Raw genomic sequence first — 17,590 nt, forward strand, 5'->3', positions numbered from 1 at the left:
CCAGAGCGCTGTCATGCTGATCGGAGGACCGGCGCGGCGCTGAGGTTGCGGGTGGCACTTCTCGAGTCGTTCCTGTCAAACGGGATTGCCAGCGAGCGCCGTGGACCAGTATATAAGCGGCGGCCGCCGGCCGTCACCGTAGACGGACGCCAGCACTGACCAGCGGACGACATGGCTTGTAAGGTGAGGCTCCACACTGGCAGTACACTCCTACACTCGATGTTGTTACAACGCCGAGACTGCTACGGTCGCAGATTCGAATCCTGCCTCGGGCATGGATGTCTGTGATGTCCTTGGGTTAGTTAGGTTTAAGTTGTTCTAAGTTCTAGGGGACTGATGACCTCAGATGTTAAGTCCCATAGTGCTCAGAGCCAATTTTTTACAACGCCGAGTCTGTAGCTCTCAATATTCAGACAATCCCTGGCCGTCTGCGAATGACATGATTTCATCATCATAGTCATCGTCATTAGCCATTTTGGAATCACTGTTGTGATAGGCCTAAACTATGCTTCCACAGCATTACGTTTTCGACCATTGCTACCCATGCTGTTCCTGCAAGTTTGCTAATATCCTCTACACATCGCCCATTTGGGCATCGTATCGGTATTTTTCATCTGTTGCAAATCTGCAAAGATTTGTATCTGTTAATACGTCATCCATTTGCCTGGCTACGTGGCGTAAGTTTATTTATACAAAGAAAGTGGTTTTAAAGGAGGATCGACTTCAGTTTTTGGACAGAATAATTAAATCAACAATTCGATTGCCGTCCGTACATTCCATATATTAAGAACATCTGCTTTTAGAGTGTTAGGTTAGTACATTATACATGGTCTATTGTTGCAAATGAGCATCAGGAAATGGCTGCAACAAATACAAAATAAATAAATAAATGCCGTGTGACCAGGGTCTCTCGTCGGGTAGACCGTTCGCCGGGTGCAAGTCTTTCGATTTGACGCCACTTCGGCGACTTGCGTGTCGATGGGGATGAAATGATGATGATTTGGACAACGCAACACCCAGTCCCTGAGCGGAGAAAATCTCCGACCCAGCCGGAAATCGACCCGGGCCCTGAGGATTCACATTCTCTCGCGCTGACCACATTTTATTTTTTTAATCTCAATTTTTTCGCTTTCGTTCGTTGCATCTGGTTGGGGCGGACGTCGTAAGACACCCGTTTAAGTTCGTTGTTGATCGATTACCTCAGTTTCTTTTTATTACAGAGGGCAGCTAACCCTCTGACCGAAGACGCTGAGCTACCGTGCCGGCGTCCACTCAGCTACAGGGGGCGAACAAATACGAAGGAAGTAGTGCATTGGTTACCACAATGCGCCTACACTTGGCAGGAGCAAGCCATAAATCCACGACAAGGCATCATGAGTTAGGAGTCCGTCTCGTTCTTCTTCTTCAGAATTTCACGTTAGGCTCCGCCAGTCATTTGTGTTCCCAACTTTCGCAGCCCATTCTCCTTTTGTCAGGCCCATCGCCTCAGTATACCGGTCAACATCCTCAACCCGTCTTGTCCGGGGGCGTCCGCGGCCTCTTCTGCTCTCCACGGATCCTGAGAATGTTACTCACAGTAGTCTTTCCTCTTCCATCCTAATTAGGTGTCCAGCCCCCGCCAGTCTTCTGTTCTCCATCCTCTGGCTCTATTTCAGCGTGCTAAATTACTTTAGGCGGTTATCTTGATGATTCAGTTAGAAATTTCACTACTGGTTGAATCCCTATACTTTGAGCTAGTCTTCTGCACCAATTATCTTGACTCAGCAAAGACGCTGGTCTGTTACATTTGCCTTTGCAAAACGTGTGTGGGTGCCCCTCCCAAGAGCTGTCAGGCACACATTCTTTGGTGTTTCGCCAAATGTTTGCAATTTAGTTTTTGCAACGTGTAGTCAGAGTTAGCCCAACAAATCCTGCCTCTCACGTCTTTCATACGACACCCAACGTCAACGGAAAGCGTCAGTTTGTTTCTCATTACAGAGAAATTTATTATTAAAATGAAATTTTACGTGCCCATTCCATGCAGTGGCCCCAAATTAGTCTGTTTTAGTGCCGGCTACGGGTGCCAAACTTCACGCATGCGGCGTTTGTGAGCCACGGGTGGGCCAAAGCCCTTAATGTCACTCGGCTTTGCTCGCTCCGTCTCGGAAGTACCCGGAACAGCGCAACATTGCATTTAGCACTGCTGTGCGGCATTTTTCGGTCGGCACAGCCCTCTCCAGTTCAGCAGAATGATGCTATTAGCGCTGTTTAATCTGCGTTCTTGGTTGAAGTGTTGTGTCGGCTACTGTGGGAGTCAGCACAGACGCAAGCAAGGAAAGACAGAAATTGCCATGGCCGGTGACAGGAATCCAAAATCATAACATTTGAAGATTAATAGGACAGTTTATTTCTAAAAGGAAAATAAACGTAATTTAACTTGCTTCCTGTGCCTCCTACATGCAAATTTCTTTGACATACCATTACTAGTCGCAGAACTCGGTACTGATGCTCTCGAAGTCTGGACAGAACTGGGTCCGACCAGCGATGGGAGGCTGGTTACGTCAGCGTTGACAGGGGGCGCTGAACTCTGCCTTCCTGGAGGTGTGGCGCTGACCGCTCTCTCCATTGGTGCTGGTCAGCGCCTTCTTGATACCGTTTCGCGGCGCTGCGGTGGCTGGTGTGCAGTCGACGCTTTAGGACTGCACATGAAGGCCGTTCACAGGTCCAGTGGCTGTATGCACGATCGACTGCATTGGCCTCTTACTTAGCTTGCGTATGCGTATATCGCGAATCTCTTGCCCAACGTAAAGTCCGGAGCGACTGGAAAAAAGCGCAGGTGACGCCTGCATATAAGAAGGGTAGAAGGACGGATCCTCAGAATTACAGACCAATATCCTTAACATCGGTTTGTTGCAGGATTCTCGAATATATTCTCAGTTCGAATATAATGGATTTCCTTGAGACATAGAAGTTGCTGTCCATGCATCAGCACGGCTTTAGAAAGCATCGCACCTGCGAAACGCTACTCGCCCTTTTTTCACATGATATCTTGCGAACTATAGATGAAGGGTATCAGACGGACGCCATATTCCTTGACATCCGGAAAGCGTTTGACTCGGTGCCCCACTGCGGACTCCTAACTAAGGTACGAGCATATGGGATTGGTTCACAAGTATGTGAGTGGCTCGAAGACTTCGTAAGTAACAGAGCTCAGTACGTTGTCCTCGATGGTGAGTGTTCATCGGAGGTGAGGGTATCATCTGGGGCGCCCCAGGGAATTGCCGTAGGTCCGCTGTTGTTTTCTATCTACATAAATGATCTTTTGGATAGGGTGGATAGCAATGTGCGGCTGTTTGCTGATGATGCTGTGGTGTACGGGAAGGTGTCGTCGTTGAGTGACTGTAGGAGGATACAAGATGACTTGGACAGCATTTGTGATTGTTGTAAAGAATGGCAGCCAACTCTAAATTTAGATAAATGTAAATTAATGCAAATGAATAGGGAAAAGAATCCTGTAATGTTTGAATACTCCATTAGTAGTGAAGTGCTTGACACAGTCACGTCGATTAAATATTTGGGAGTAACATTGCAGAGCGATATGAAGTGGGACAAGCATGTAATGGCAGCTGTGGGAAAGGCGGATAGTCGCCTTCGGTTCATTGGTAGAATTTTGGGAAGATGTAGTTCATCTGTAAAGGAGACTGCTTATAAAACACTAATACGAGCTATTCTTGAGTACTGCTCGAACGTTTGGGATCCCTATCAGGTCGGATTGAGGGAGGACATAGAAGCAATTCAGAGGCGGGCTGCTAGACTTTTTACTGGTAGGTTTGATCATCACCCGAGTGTTACGGAAATGCTTCAGGAACTCGGGTGAGAGTCTCTATAGGAAGAGAGGCGTTCTTTTCGTGAATCGGTACTGAGGAAATTTAGAGAACCAGCATTTGAGGCTGACTGCAGTACAATTTTACTGCCCCCGACTTACATTTCGCGGAAAGATTACAAAGACAAGATAAGAGAGATTAGGGCTCGTACAGAGGCATATAGGCAGTCATTTTTCCCTCGTTCTGTTTGGGAGTGGTTCAAATGGTTCAAATGGCTCTGAGGACTATGCGACTTAACTTCTGAGGTCATCAGTCGCCTAGAACGTAGAACTAATTAAACCTAACTAACCTAAGGACATCACACACATCCATGCCCGAGGCAGGATTCGAACCTGCGACCGTAGCGGTCGCTCGGCTCCAGACTGTAGCGCCTAGAACCGCTCGGCCACTCCGGCCAACATTTGGGAGTTATTGAACAGGGAGAGAAGATGCTAGTTGTGGTACGAGGTACCCTCCGCCACGCACCGTATGGTGGATTACGGAGTATGTATGTAGATGTAGATGTAGATGCAGACAGGTGGGATTCATTGTTCTGTACATCAAAAAGCACTTTGTGCTAAATTTGAAGGCCTATATCACGCGAAGAAATTGGTGGTACGAATAGTAAAATCTCTGAAGTCGCACATATTATTCCATTGTTAGCTGCAATACATTTCAGTGCAACTGAACGAAGAGTATGCAGACTTCATGTGTTACTGCAAAGTGCGTAGGTTAAGTCAAGGGGCAGGACTGAAACGATTTTTCGATTTAAAACTTGTCATTGCTGAATTAATGAAGGAAAAAAAGAGTGCAGGATCTAAAATTAGAATATCGCGAATGGAGTGCAGACTTCGCATTTTAAGTAGACTTGACTGCACACTGCGCACAGTGAGACATTGCAACGTAACTTCTTTCTGATTTGTTGGGGACGCATTTAAAAAGAAAATGGCATTGTAGAAGGGACACAGTCTGACAAAACAGTCCAGTTCCCTAAGCTCGTTACCATTAAAGAAAACGAAGAGTTTCAGGAATTTATTGTGGCCATTAAAGAATTACAAGGATAGTTTTCTGCAAACTGTAAATCTTACACATGCATTCGAGATGTTTTCATGATCGTTTGCTGTCTCAGTTGAAAGCGCCTTTGTGCACGTGTAACTGATCGACCTAAAAAGTAATTCCCATTGTAATGCCAAGTCTTTATATGTGAAAACTGTCCAAGACATATACATTGCTTTCCTCGGATAGAATTTCGAAGTCCCCAATAATGAGTTAGCGAAAGTGCTACAATATTTCGTTGTGCATATTTATGTGAAAGATCTTTATTCGATTATGAAACTAATAAGTCACGATTACGTAGCAACCTGAGTACGAAATTGTGATACTGTCTGCGTCTGTCCGTATACCGGCAGTTGGCACCATACAACAATTATTTTATGTCTTCAGCGCGCCAAAGATAATTAAATAATACTGAAAATTTGTTTGGTTTTGTTGAGAAATGTGAAGTATAAAACCAAGTCATATGCAGTGTGACTGCATTGGCATTTAATTGCGGTTCATTCCCAGCTTCTCCCCTCTCCACCCTCCTTGTACTCAGGCAGTGTGGCGTGGAGGTGGGGGAAATGTGCAGTGAGACTGAGAGCTTTTGCACTCGGGCCCAAGCAAGGCCTGCGAGGTGAAATCTTGGGTGCCCATGGTCTAGTGCGTTATTCGTTTTGTTGATGTGTACATATTAACAGAACAACAAAACAGGAAGAACAATCACTACTCCAGCAGTGAGAGAGTAGCGCTTCTGCACAGCAGTAGCAGTCAGTGCGAGCTATAGCACTGCTGTCACTGCTTGGATACTGGTTATTCTTCGTATTACACATCAATCAAAGGAATATTGCACAAATTTGGTACCGCTCTGTCAAATGGGCACGTAAAATTTCGCTTAAAAATCATTTTGTTTGTAATGGGAAACAATCCAACGCTGTGCGTCGCATGAAAGACGTAATGAGCAGAAATTTTTTTGGGATGAGTCCAGCTACACGTTGTTAAAAAGAAATTCCCTAATTGTTAGAGAAAATGAGCCTGGCGGCTCTTAGGAGGGACACACTATGTATCGGTTTCAGAGTAGGTATTTAATGTGTTGGATTTCTGACAAAGCACACACACACACACACACACACAGCTTTTACCTTTTTAAAATCGCGACATAATGCGTCTAATACTTTGCACTAGTCCCAATGTATAAGATTTCTAAGCTATGCAGCACTACCTAGACAGGAGTTAGACATGTCCATTTGCTGTAATAATTTGCTGATTTGATGTCTTGTTCAGAATGAATCTTCCACTGTGCATCGCTGTACACAAGAATGTGTGCTGTTTTAAAATTTCCTGAAAGATTAAGACTGAATACCAGGTTGGGGCTCGAACCTGGAACCCAGAATTTCGACGGCAACAACATTACCGAACTTGTTTACCAACTGTGTTATTCTGGCACACTCTAGTTTACTTTTCAGCAAAATTCATCAGCTAAGCTTACTGAAATCTTCAGATTAAATACGATCATATTTTGTTTTAGTAAGTTTTGTCCAGACAAGCCACGGCCACAGTGAGAAATTGAAATCCTACTTGCCGTGCGGGATTAGCCGAGCGGTCTAAGGCGCAGCAGTCATGGACTGGGCGGCTGGTCCCGACGGAGGTTCGAGTCCTCCCTCGGGCATGGCTGTGTGTGTTTGTCCTTAGGATAATTTAGGTTAAGTAGTGTGTAAGCTTAGGGACTAATGACCTTAGCAGTCAAGTCCCATAAGATTTCACACACATATGAACATTTTTGAAATACTACTGGCTGATAGCGACGTTTAATGTAATAGCCTCAGTGCCCAACACCCGTAATTTTCTTTAGCCGCCTAAATGTTGTGATCTCTGTTTATCAGCAGGTGATAATTTTCGTGGCAGCCCTGTCGCTGGCCCACGCCGGTTACCTGGGCGCCCCTGCAGTCCTCGCCCCCGCCGCCCCCATCGCTAGGGCCTACGCCCCCGCTATCGCCGCCGCCCCCATCGCAAGGGCATATGCCCCAGCTATCGCTGCCGCCCCCATCGCCAGAGCTTACGCTCCAGCGATCGCAGCTGCCCCCGCCATCCGCGCAGCACCCGTGGCCGTGGCCGCCGCCGCCCCCGCCGCCGTCGCTGCCGAGTACGACCCGCACCCAGAGTACAGCTTCGCCTACAACGTCCAGGACGCACTGACGGGCGACTCCAAGAGCCAGCACGAGAGCCGCAGCGGAGACGTCGTCCAGGGCAGCTACAGCCTGGCCGAGCCCGACGGCTCCATCCGCACCGTCGACTATACCGCCGACCCCGTCAACGGCTTCAACGCCGTCGTGCACAAGGAGGCCGGCGCCCACCCCGCCGTTGCCGCCGCCCCCGCCCGTGTGGCCGTCGCCGCCCCCGCCATCGCCGCGGCCCCGGCGATCGCTGCCGCCCCCGCCATCGCCGCCGCGCCAGCGCTGGCGTACGGTGCCGGCCTCGGCTACGGCTATGCTAGAGCAGCCTACGCTGCCCCCGCCATTGCCGCCGCCCCCATTGCTAGGGCAGCCTACGCCGCCCCCGCCTTCGCCGCTGCCCCCGTCGCCAGAGTCGCCTACGCTGCCCCCATTGCTAGGGCAGCCATTGCTGGGCCCGCACTGGCGTATGGAGGATACGGTTATGGCGGATTGGGATACGGCAAGGCTATTCTTGGTTAAACCCCTTTGTACAAACTATTCATTCCGTTTTCGTGAATGTTTCTATTATCATACACTTCCTGTGTTACAAACTCTTCTATGTAAATAAATCGCTGTTCACTGTAACGTTGTAATTATTGTTTACATCCTTCTGTCATGACAGTGAGACAAAACAAGAAGTTGAGAATTCATGTTACGTCTTTGCAACACTATTGAATCAGAACACTTTTCTGAGCAGAAGGAAAACATTTGAGTTTTCGTAAGTTTTAGATTTATTTATGTCTTACTATTTTCTTTTTTTATACTTTCTTCGGCAAGTACTGCCGCAACTTCTAGAAAATAAAGTCGTCGAAGTTTTTATTAGTACTTATTCTCGTTACAGGAAGGTAAATGTCACTCAGTGGAGAAAATTCTTTAATAATTAAATGCTCTTAGATGTGCCTTATAAAACTAAATGTTATTACCAAACCTGGCGTAAATAACATGTAATTAAAACACCTTCTAATGGAAAGAGCAAAATCAGACGGAGGAATAAAAGCCTTTTTTTTATCTATTTCTTATGCCATAGGCTAGGTGTCACTCTTGTAATTAACATCACACCCAATGTGTGCGATTGTTAAGTGTAAATGATTCAAACTGCATGTTACTAATTACACTTACACGTTTGTGTATGAGGAAGGAATGTTTTTATCTAGCTTCATACGCGATGTCAGCTTCGCAAGTAAGGTTTGTGACGCACCTGAAATGTTCTGTGAGAGATGATCCACAGACTGTGTTACTCCATCGTCCTGCAATTAACACTGTTACACAGGCTATCTCGACACTCTTTTATTCATAAGTACCTCGGTCGCAATGGATGGGTAAATTACAGTTAACTCACTAGCAGGCACGGCAGATCACAATGACTGATTACAGTTTGTTTTGTTACTTTTTTAACAAGATAAAGGGTGCATTTTCATTTCTCTTTATCTTTTGTTTTTTTTTTTATTTTTGTAACTTCTCGTTTTTCATGGTAGTTTTACCTTTTGTCTTTTATACATTTTTGGTTCTGACAGTGCCTCCGTAGAATCGAAACCAGTTAGCTGTAACTTATGTATCAAATACGAAGAAGATATCTGTGAATAAACAAAAGAGTATACTGTAAATAGGCCGCATGCTTCAGTTTACAGTGTCAAACTTCACCTGTCGAAACTGTAATTATTGAAACCTTTTATAGTGTAACTCTTGATAGGTTGGACATAGAACATCAATACGATACTCCGATCAGTACATAAGTTTTGCTATTTGGGCAACAAAATAACTGACTATGGCTGAAATAGGGAGGATATAAAAAGTAGATTCGCAATGGCAAGAAAGGCGTTTCTGATTATTAGAAATTTGTTAACTTCGAATAAAGATTTAAGTGTTAGGAAGTATTTTTCTGAAAGTGTTTATATGGAGTGTAGCCTTGTATGGAAGTGAAACATGGACGATAAACAATTTAGACAAGAAGAGAATAGAAGCTTTTGAACTGAATAATGCTGAAGATTAGATGGGTAGATCACGTAACTAATGAGGAGGTACTGAATAGAATTGGGGAGAAGAGAAATTTGTAGTTCAACCTCACTTCAAGATGGGATCGGCTGATAGAACATTCTGAAACATCACCAGTTTAGTCTCTGTCGGGCTATTATGGCCAGGGGATGTCAGCTGGTACGTACTTCTCCATTCAATAAACTTTACCAACAGCCGTATACTTTAGGTCATTTTATTTTATTTCGAACGCAGCCACTTTCGGCAATTCATTTTGCCACCTTCAGGCCGCATATGCTTTATTATAATCAACGAGCTTATCGTATAGCGCCATAAAACTGGATACCATGAATCCCAATCGTTGTGCAGATAACTCATACGAAAGGGAAATACCAATTGAGGTCTCAGTGGATTCACGGTATCCAGTTTTATGGCGCTATACGATAAGCTCGTTGATTCGAAAAAAGCGTATGGGGCCTGAAGATGGCAAAATGAACTGCCGAAACTGGTTGATCCCGAAATAAAATAAAATAACCTAAAGTACACGGCTGTTGGTAAAGTTTATTGAATGATCACCAGTTTAGTTCAAATATTCAAATGGTTCCAAGCACTATGGGACTTAACATCTGAGGTCATCAGTCCCCTAGACTTAAAACTACTTAAACCTAACTAACCTAAGGACATCACACACATCCATGCCCGAGTCAGGATTCGAACCTGCGACGGTAGCAGTCGCGCAGTTCCTTACTGAAGCGCCTAGAACCGTGCGGCCACAGCGGCCGGCACCAGTTTAGTACTGAATGGAATGTGAGGGGTAAAAGTCATAGGGGTAACCAAGAGATGACTACGGTAAGCAGATTCTCAATACATATACGTAGATAGTTACTGCATTTTTTTTAGTATTGTGCTCCATCAAATGCTGTTTCACTGGGCATTATTTTCGTGGCTAGTTTCCTAGACATGTAGTCCTTCTCGTGACATGGACACACTCATATCCTCTGAAGAAAGAGGTTACAACATACTGGTTGTAACTGCTCTCGCGTAGATACTTACGAATTATTAGCCGAGTCCAACCGGTTAGTCCACGTCGACTACTCGACGTGTTAGCTCGATTCATAACATTAATAACCTGAGGCCTTCTCGTGACCGAAGCAATTAAGGTTAGAGGTGTTTGACAGCTAGACGAGAAGGAAAACTCATTATTTCGTAAGCTGTGCAAACTTTCATAAGCGATCGTGGACTAATTGAGAAAAGGAAAAAGAATTGCAGCTCTACCAAACAAAATTTTTGAGTTTGGCTGGAGTAAGGGATATTCTAGTGCCTACATTGCAGCTCTACCAAACAAAATCTTTGAGTTTGGCTGGAGTAAGGGATATTCTAGTGTCTACATATACCACCAACCAAGTAGCTGCTATTTCAGAGTGGAATCGCACAACTATTTTAGATACTCGTTAGGAAAGTATCTATACAAGAAATAGCTCCAACTTGTTTTACACACGTAAAATTTTAGTTTGACGTTTTCTTTACAATGAGAAAATCAAATAACTCTCGTATCTGCCTACCAGAGAAAACTGGAACTAGGTGATAATGCGGTACGAAACATAAATACTCGAAACTGTGTTACTCCCGTTAAATGTGTAATACTTTTATAGCGGTTGCTAAAATGTATGAGAATCATATTTTAATCAGTTTTGTGGAGCACTCTACAAATGTTACATAAAAGTTAAGAAGACTTTCGAATATCTGAATACATTATACATTTGTATTGTGATGAGCTACTATGTAACGTGTTGAGCTGCCTGGAGCTGTGTATGGAAGTTTTCGTGTTTGCAATTTAGTTTGTTAGTTGCTTAGTAGTTCCCTTTTCTCGTTCTTTTTAAACGGACAACCTAATGATTACTTTCAAAGAAGCTAAAACGAGTTTGTTTGACCTGAATATAGAAAAATGCAATAGATGAGATATTTACCCATAAATGCAAACGTTGTGTCGGAATATAGCGTTCAGCAATCGATATGCGGTGTTTCCGCACCTTTCCTCTCGCCTTCATTGCCACAAGTGCTGTAATAGTAATTGATTCTACTCAGCCACGGTCAATATTTCCCCATTCCTGTCCCTCCGGACTGTGGCTACATTTCCGGTGGCCTCGCGTAGACGGGAAGTTAGTTCCTAACCGTCGTATTCACTGTCAGTGCCAATCTACCATTGTTGCTTAGAGCCATGTTTGTATTTGCCCGTCCTCCGTTTTCTTCATAGACTTATGTTATGTTGGACTCTGTGAAAACATGAACAGCTTTTAATTCCCTACGTAATTCGGTGCTCTCCGATACACACGATCTAAAAGCGGAGGAGTGGTACTCAAGCGTCAACTTTAGGTTACAATATCTCCGGATGTAATTAACATTTTACAATGCAACAAACGGCACTGATTACGTATTTGTTTATATGTTCAGATGTGCTAACAAAACTAACGTGGTTCCATTTAAGAAAACGTAGGTTTGTGTTAAAAAACATACTTCCGTGCATTTTTGTATGGTTTGTATTAAACAATTACACTAGCCCCTCTCCTCACGTTCGGTCTGTGGAATCGGTTCGTCAGTATTTGATGTGGTTTACGAAATGTATCCAGCGGTAACGTTAGGTGACTCACCCTGTATAGTTAATGTAAAAATAAGAGGCGAAAAAATTAATATGCTGTCCGTTCGGGATTATATCGCGGCGTAACAAGGTTGCCAGCCCAATTACGGAACGATTTAGGAACAAGCTCCTACGAAATTATTAACTACTTCAAACAAGATTGTCCTTTTGAAATAGTTTCATAACAGCAGTGATATAGTCCATAACTTCTCCAAAAAATAAACTTCATCGCATATTTTATTTAGGGGCCTAGAAACATTGGTTTGCTTACAGATTTACGAGGTAATACATAGAGACAACATTGATAACAATGGACTTTGTGTCGGCACATATTGCCCAATAAAGTGAGCCAAGTGTCATACTGATTAGTGGGTTAGTTTCATAACAGCAGTGATATAGTCCATAACTTCTCCAAAAAATAAACTTCATCGCATATTTTATTTAGGGGCCTAGAAACATTGGTTTGCTTACAGATTTACGAGGTAATACATAGAGACAACATTGATAACAATGGACTTTGTGTTGGCACATATTGCCCAATAAAGTGAGCCAAGTGTCATACTGATTAGTGGGTTAGTACACTGCCTGACGGAAATGGGTATTTCAGTGTAATTTCTGCACATACATACCATCGATGGATATGTAAAGATTCTTATTTGGAACTCTCTGCGCAGGCAGAACGGACACCAGAGTGCTTCAGGGTTTTTCGTGCTTAGTGTTATTTCCAGGCCTAGTAGGGTATATAAGAGGCGCGAACAGCGTCAGATGCAGCGTGATCGCTGAAGGACACGGACATGCTGCGCACTCGTGTGAGACAGAGTTATGAGCGCTTAAAAGAATTTGAAAGGGTCCTCATTGTGAGTCTGCTGATCGCATCGCTCTGTATCCTGCTTTTCGGGGCATTTGAATGTGACCATGATTCGATGCTCGGCTGAATGGGAACAAAAGGGCAGGTATACTCGTTGTCAAGGCTCCTGTCAATCATGACAGACCCTCCCACAAGGGAGGATCGCCCTATTGTATACCAACCACATCGCACATCGCAACCCCTTCACATCTGCGGCTACCATCCGAGAACAAGTAATGTACTCCATGCAGCAATCCGCGTCGCCCCGCATCATACGTATTAGGCAGTCAGCGTCCCATGCGTCGGCTGGCGTACCACAAACGGCTGTTTTGGACTGATGTCTTGATCAGAAAGCTTGGACTGCTGCTGAACGACATCAAATTTTGTTCAGGGATGAGTCGCGGTCCTGTACCATCCCGGATGATTGTCGTCGCAAGTATGACGGCGAGTTGGGAGAGGTCCCATTCTTCTAAAGTTATGTAGAGGCACAGCGGTGTTACTCCGCGTGTCCTGTTGTGGGGAGTCATCGGATATGACTTCAGGCCACGACTGACAGTGATTGAGGGAATTATGACGGCACAACGGCACGTCACTGACATCCCGAAGCTCATGTATTAACTATTATGGTGACGGTATCGTGGTGCCATTTGTCAACAGGACAATGCCCGTCCAGACGTGGGACGTGTCTTTGTGAACCGTCTGTGTCATGTTGAAGTCTCGAGGCCTGCAAGATATCCGGATCCGTCCCCGACAACCCGGATGCCAAGTTCGTCCCAGTGCTAGTATCAAAGATATCATGGACAATTTGCAACAGTTATGGGCGAGCTTGCTTCTGGAGTGGGTACAATGGTTTTATGTCAGAGGCTTGCGTTGTCATATTGATAAAAGGGCTCATGCTGCCAAGGACTTTGTAAATTCGAATCGAGTTCGTAATAAGTGAAACCACGTCACATATCCTCTCAACGTGGGTGCTTCACTTTTTTGTCAAGCAGTCTACATCTACATCTACATACATACTCCGCAATCCACCATATGGTGCGTGGCGTAGGGTGCCTCGTACCACAACTAGCATCGTCTCTCCCTATTCCACTCCCAAACAGAACGAAAGAAAAATGACTGCCTATATGCCTCTGTACGAGCCCTAATCTCTCTTATCTTATCTTTGAGGTCTTTCCGCGAAATGTAAGTTGACGGCAGTAAAATTGTACTGCAGTCAGTCTCAAATGCTGGGTCTCTAAATTTACTCAGTAACGATTCACGAAAAGAACGCCTCCCTTCCTATAGAGACTCTCACCCGAGTTCCTGAAGCATTTCCGTAACACTCGGGTGATGATCAAACCTACCAGTAAAAAGTCTAGCAGCCCGCCTCTGAATTGCTTCTATGTCCTCCCTCAATCCGACCTGATAGGGATCCCAAACGCTCGAGCAGTACTCAAGAATAGATCGTATTAGTGTTTTATAAGCGGTCTCCTTTACAGATGAACCACGTCTTCCCAAAATTCTACCAATGAATCGACCATCCGCCTTCCCCACAACTGCCATCACATGCTTGTCCCACTTCATATCGCTCTCCAGTGTTACGCCCAAATATTTAATCGACGTGACTGTGTCAAGCGCTACACTACTAATGGAGTATTCAAACATTACAGGATTCTTTTTCCTATTCATCTGCATTAATTTATATTTATCTATATTTAGAGTTAGCTGCAATTCTTTACACCAATCACAAATCCTGTCCAGGTCATCTTGTATCCTCCTACAGTCACTCAATGACGACACCTTCCCGTACACCACACCATCATCAGCAAACAGCCGCACATTGCTATCCACCCTATCCAAAGATCATTTATGTAGATATTTCTGATCGTTTCCTTCTCAAAAAAATAATAATTCGTTATAGCTTTTTTCAGCTGGATGATACTGTGTCGTCATAAAATTCTTTGTTTCTACAGTTTACTGAGCATGAAAATTTATCTAATGTTGATGAAACTTCATCAACTTTAAGCTCTATTTCCCCTGGTAAATAAATCGGTGATAGGAATCAGACGTGGATGCATTTTAGCGAAGGACGTTCCGAAACAACAATCCCATTTAAAAACAGTAATTGCGAGCAGAATGTTGCGTTGAAGATTGGGAGTTTAAAGCGTGTAAAGTATGTGACACATTAGGTGTATCAACAGAAAGAATATACGACGGATGTCCAGAAAGTAAGTTCAAAAATGTTCAAATGTGTGTGAAATCTTATGGGACTTAACTGCTAAGGTCATCAGTCCCTAAGCTAACACACTACTTAATCTAAATTATCCTAAGAACAAACACACACACCCATGCCCGAGTGAGGACTCGAACCTCCGCCAGGACCAGCCGCACAGTCTATGACTGCAGCGCGTTAGACCGCTCGGCTAAACCCGCGCGGCTCCAAAAAGTAAGTTCCGATCGGTCGCGAAATGAAAACCACAGGAAAATCCAGTAAAGCTTTGCGCAGATGTGTTGGGCAGTGTCTCTACTATACCCGTCGATCGTGTCACGTTGATATTTTCAGTTTTGAGTGAACAATGAGCACGTAAAGATGCGAAGGGAATAGCGTCTCCCGGCAAGTATGAGGGCCTGGTTAGAGATTTCGCCTGTGTCATGCAGCCCACATAACACAACTGTCGAGCAGTTCCTTCTTCATGTCAATACTCGGCCGCACACTGCAGGGGCAATGACGACGCTCCTGCAGCGTTTCCGATGAGAAGTCCGTAATTGGCTCCCCCTGAGTCTTATCTCTGCTCACAAGAACCGCTGGCTATGAAGACAAAATTTTTCCACAGACAACGAGCTGCAGACCAGTGCAGATAACTGGCCGAAAGCTCAGGCGCCTACTTTCTATGACGACGACATTGGAAAGCTGATACAACACTACCACAGAACTCGAAGTTGGAGCGGCGACTATATGGAGAAGTAGGTGGAAGGTGTACCTAACTGTTGGAAATTCACTGTGGTTTCCATTTTGCGACTGATCTGAACTTACTTTCTGGACAACACTCGTACTGCATATCTTATGGAGAACTGTTTCGTTGAATTTAAATAAAGTAGGGTGGCTCATTTATTGAGTTCCAACAAAACAAAAATACACAAAGAAATTTCTCAGTAACATTCGGCCCATTTCAAGAAGAATCCAACTGATACAGTGTGCTGTTTTATTACTGTGGGTGAGTCATGGATCCCCATTTCACACCAGAAAGGAAACATTCAACACAACAGCGGGCATAAGTGGTCGATATTGCACCAAAAACTGGTGAAGTCTATTTCATATGCCAAATAGGGTTGTTTCGCGTTTACGGAGAATAAGTAGGAAAAGGGACAAAGTGAGCTATATAACACACCAGGAAGCGAAAGAGATTTGCGAATGAGAAAATTGTGGAATATTAAGCACAAATTGAAGGAAAATTCTTACTATTTGGCAGGTTTGTCACCCTCTGACTACGGGTTCCTACATTTTAAATTTGTGTCAGTGAAACATTTGTGTGGAGTTAAAAGCAAAGTATAGATATCTAGCTTTCAGATCTCCAAGAATCTCCATTCTTACGTAGACTCTAAACACTGGAAAATGTTGACAAAGTAAATTGATCTACAAAGGGACTAGCCGTGTGTGTTTAACCCGAGAAATATGGCGTTTCATTGCCAGGTCGACAGTAATGACAAAATTTTTGACACCTTGTACCATCTAAATGACGGAGCGCTATCTGAGGACTCGCCTGCCATCACTCCACGTGACACTACGGAGCGGTTTGTTGTTCAGCTCAGAAACACTTGCCCTCTAGTCGGATCTCACTGTGCGAGCGAGCGCTAGTCACCTCAGCTACGGTGGGAGGTAAGTACCATCATGACAGTCCTAGTCAACTGCTCCAATGGTGTGAAGTTTCCTATGGTTATACATCGACAGAAGACGATATGCATTTGGGTAATTATCGTTTTTGTCCCTGTGTGTTATAGGAAACCCGTATCGACAAAACGAAGACCGATAAAGAAACTATGATCGCTAAGGAAGAAAAGTGTGGCCATGTCCGCTGACACTTTAAAAGAAAAAAGGATGGTGTTTAACGTGTCATTAGAAACGGACGCTACCTTAGTGGAGCACGCACGGCGAAAGAAATTATTCGTCGCATCTTTGAAACAACGAGTCTAGAATCCACATGTAGTGAATAACGAAAAAACTAAATAACTGAGTTCTGCCTATCCAGACAGAAATTTGAAGTCTGCTCGTTCAGAATAAAGAATCCAGTTCTTACCTACTGCGCTACTTGCCTTGGGAATCTAGACATTTATTTTCGTTTTGAAATGAGAGAATCGTCCCTTCTCCCTCTTTTATCCTTTCCCGGATTGGAGGAGGCTATTTGTTCTATGGCCTCCTTTGGTTCAAATGGTTCAAATGGCTCTGAGCACTATGGGACTTAACATCTATGGTCATCAGTCCCCTAGAACTTAGAACTACTTAAACCTAACTAACCTAAGGACATCACACAACACCCAGCCATCACGAGGCAGAGAAAATACCTGACCCCGCCGGGAATCGAACCCGGGAACCCGGGCGTGGGAAGCGAGAACGCTACCGCACGACCACGAGATGCGGGCGGCCTCCTTTGGAATTCGAAGAGGAAAGTAATATTCTACGAAGATTTAGCTACTACAATACACGCCGCAGGCTTCGTCGCTGTCCCGATATTGAAAATCAGATTTAAGACACATATACAGCAGAGGCTATAAACGCGCTTAAGTGACCTTACGTAACTAGAAAATATGACATACTGCGGTACACATTCCTATGTATGGAGAAGGAGGGCTAAGGGGGGAGGGGGAAGGGAAAGGAGAATGGATGGTTCACATCCAGCGTTTCTGCATCTACATCTACATATATACTCCGCTAGCCACCAAGCGGTGTGTGGCGGAGGGCACAATTCGCTCCAAAGCCATGTTTCCCCCCCTCTGTTCCACTCGCGGATCGCGAGAGGAAAAAACAACTGTTTGAACGCCTCAGTAGGAACTCTAATTTCTCTTATTTTTG

At 44.5% G+C, this 17,590-nt stretch overlaps 1 protein-coding gene across 2 annotated transcripts; it reads left to right on the forward strand.

Annotated features, from left to right (window-relative positions):
* Positions 1-145: 145 nt before the first annotated feature.
* LOC126236218 (cuticle protein 21-like) lies at positions 146-7,675 on the forward strand. 2 transcript variants are annotated; one of them, XM_049945349.1, is made up of 2 exons: positions 146-183; positions 6,761-7,675. In XM_049945349.1, exons 1-2 carry the CDS (start codon positions 172-174, stop codon positions 7,568-7,570), a joined length of 822 nt encoding a protein of 273 aa, XP_049801306.1. In that variant the 5' UTR covers positions 146-171; the 3' UTR covers positions 7,571-7,675. The 2 variants fall into 2 exon arrangements, with proteins under 2 accessions (XP_049801306.1, XP_049801307.1); XM_049945350.1 differs by having other exon boundaries at positions 148-183; positions 6,764-7,675.
* Positions 7,676-17,590: the final 9,915 nt, after the last annotated feature.

Source organism: Schistocerca nitens, chromosome 2 (genome assembly GCF_023898315.1).
Source record: "Schistocerca nitens isolate TAMUIC-IGC-003100 chromosome 2, iqSchNite1.1, whole genome shotgun sequence".
Lineage (NCBI taxonomy): Eukaryota > Metazoa > Arthropoda > Insecta > Orthoptera > Acrididae > Schistocerca > Schistocerca nitens.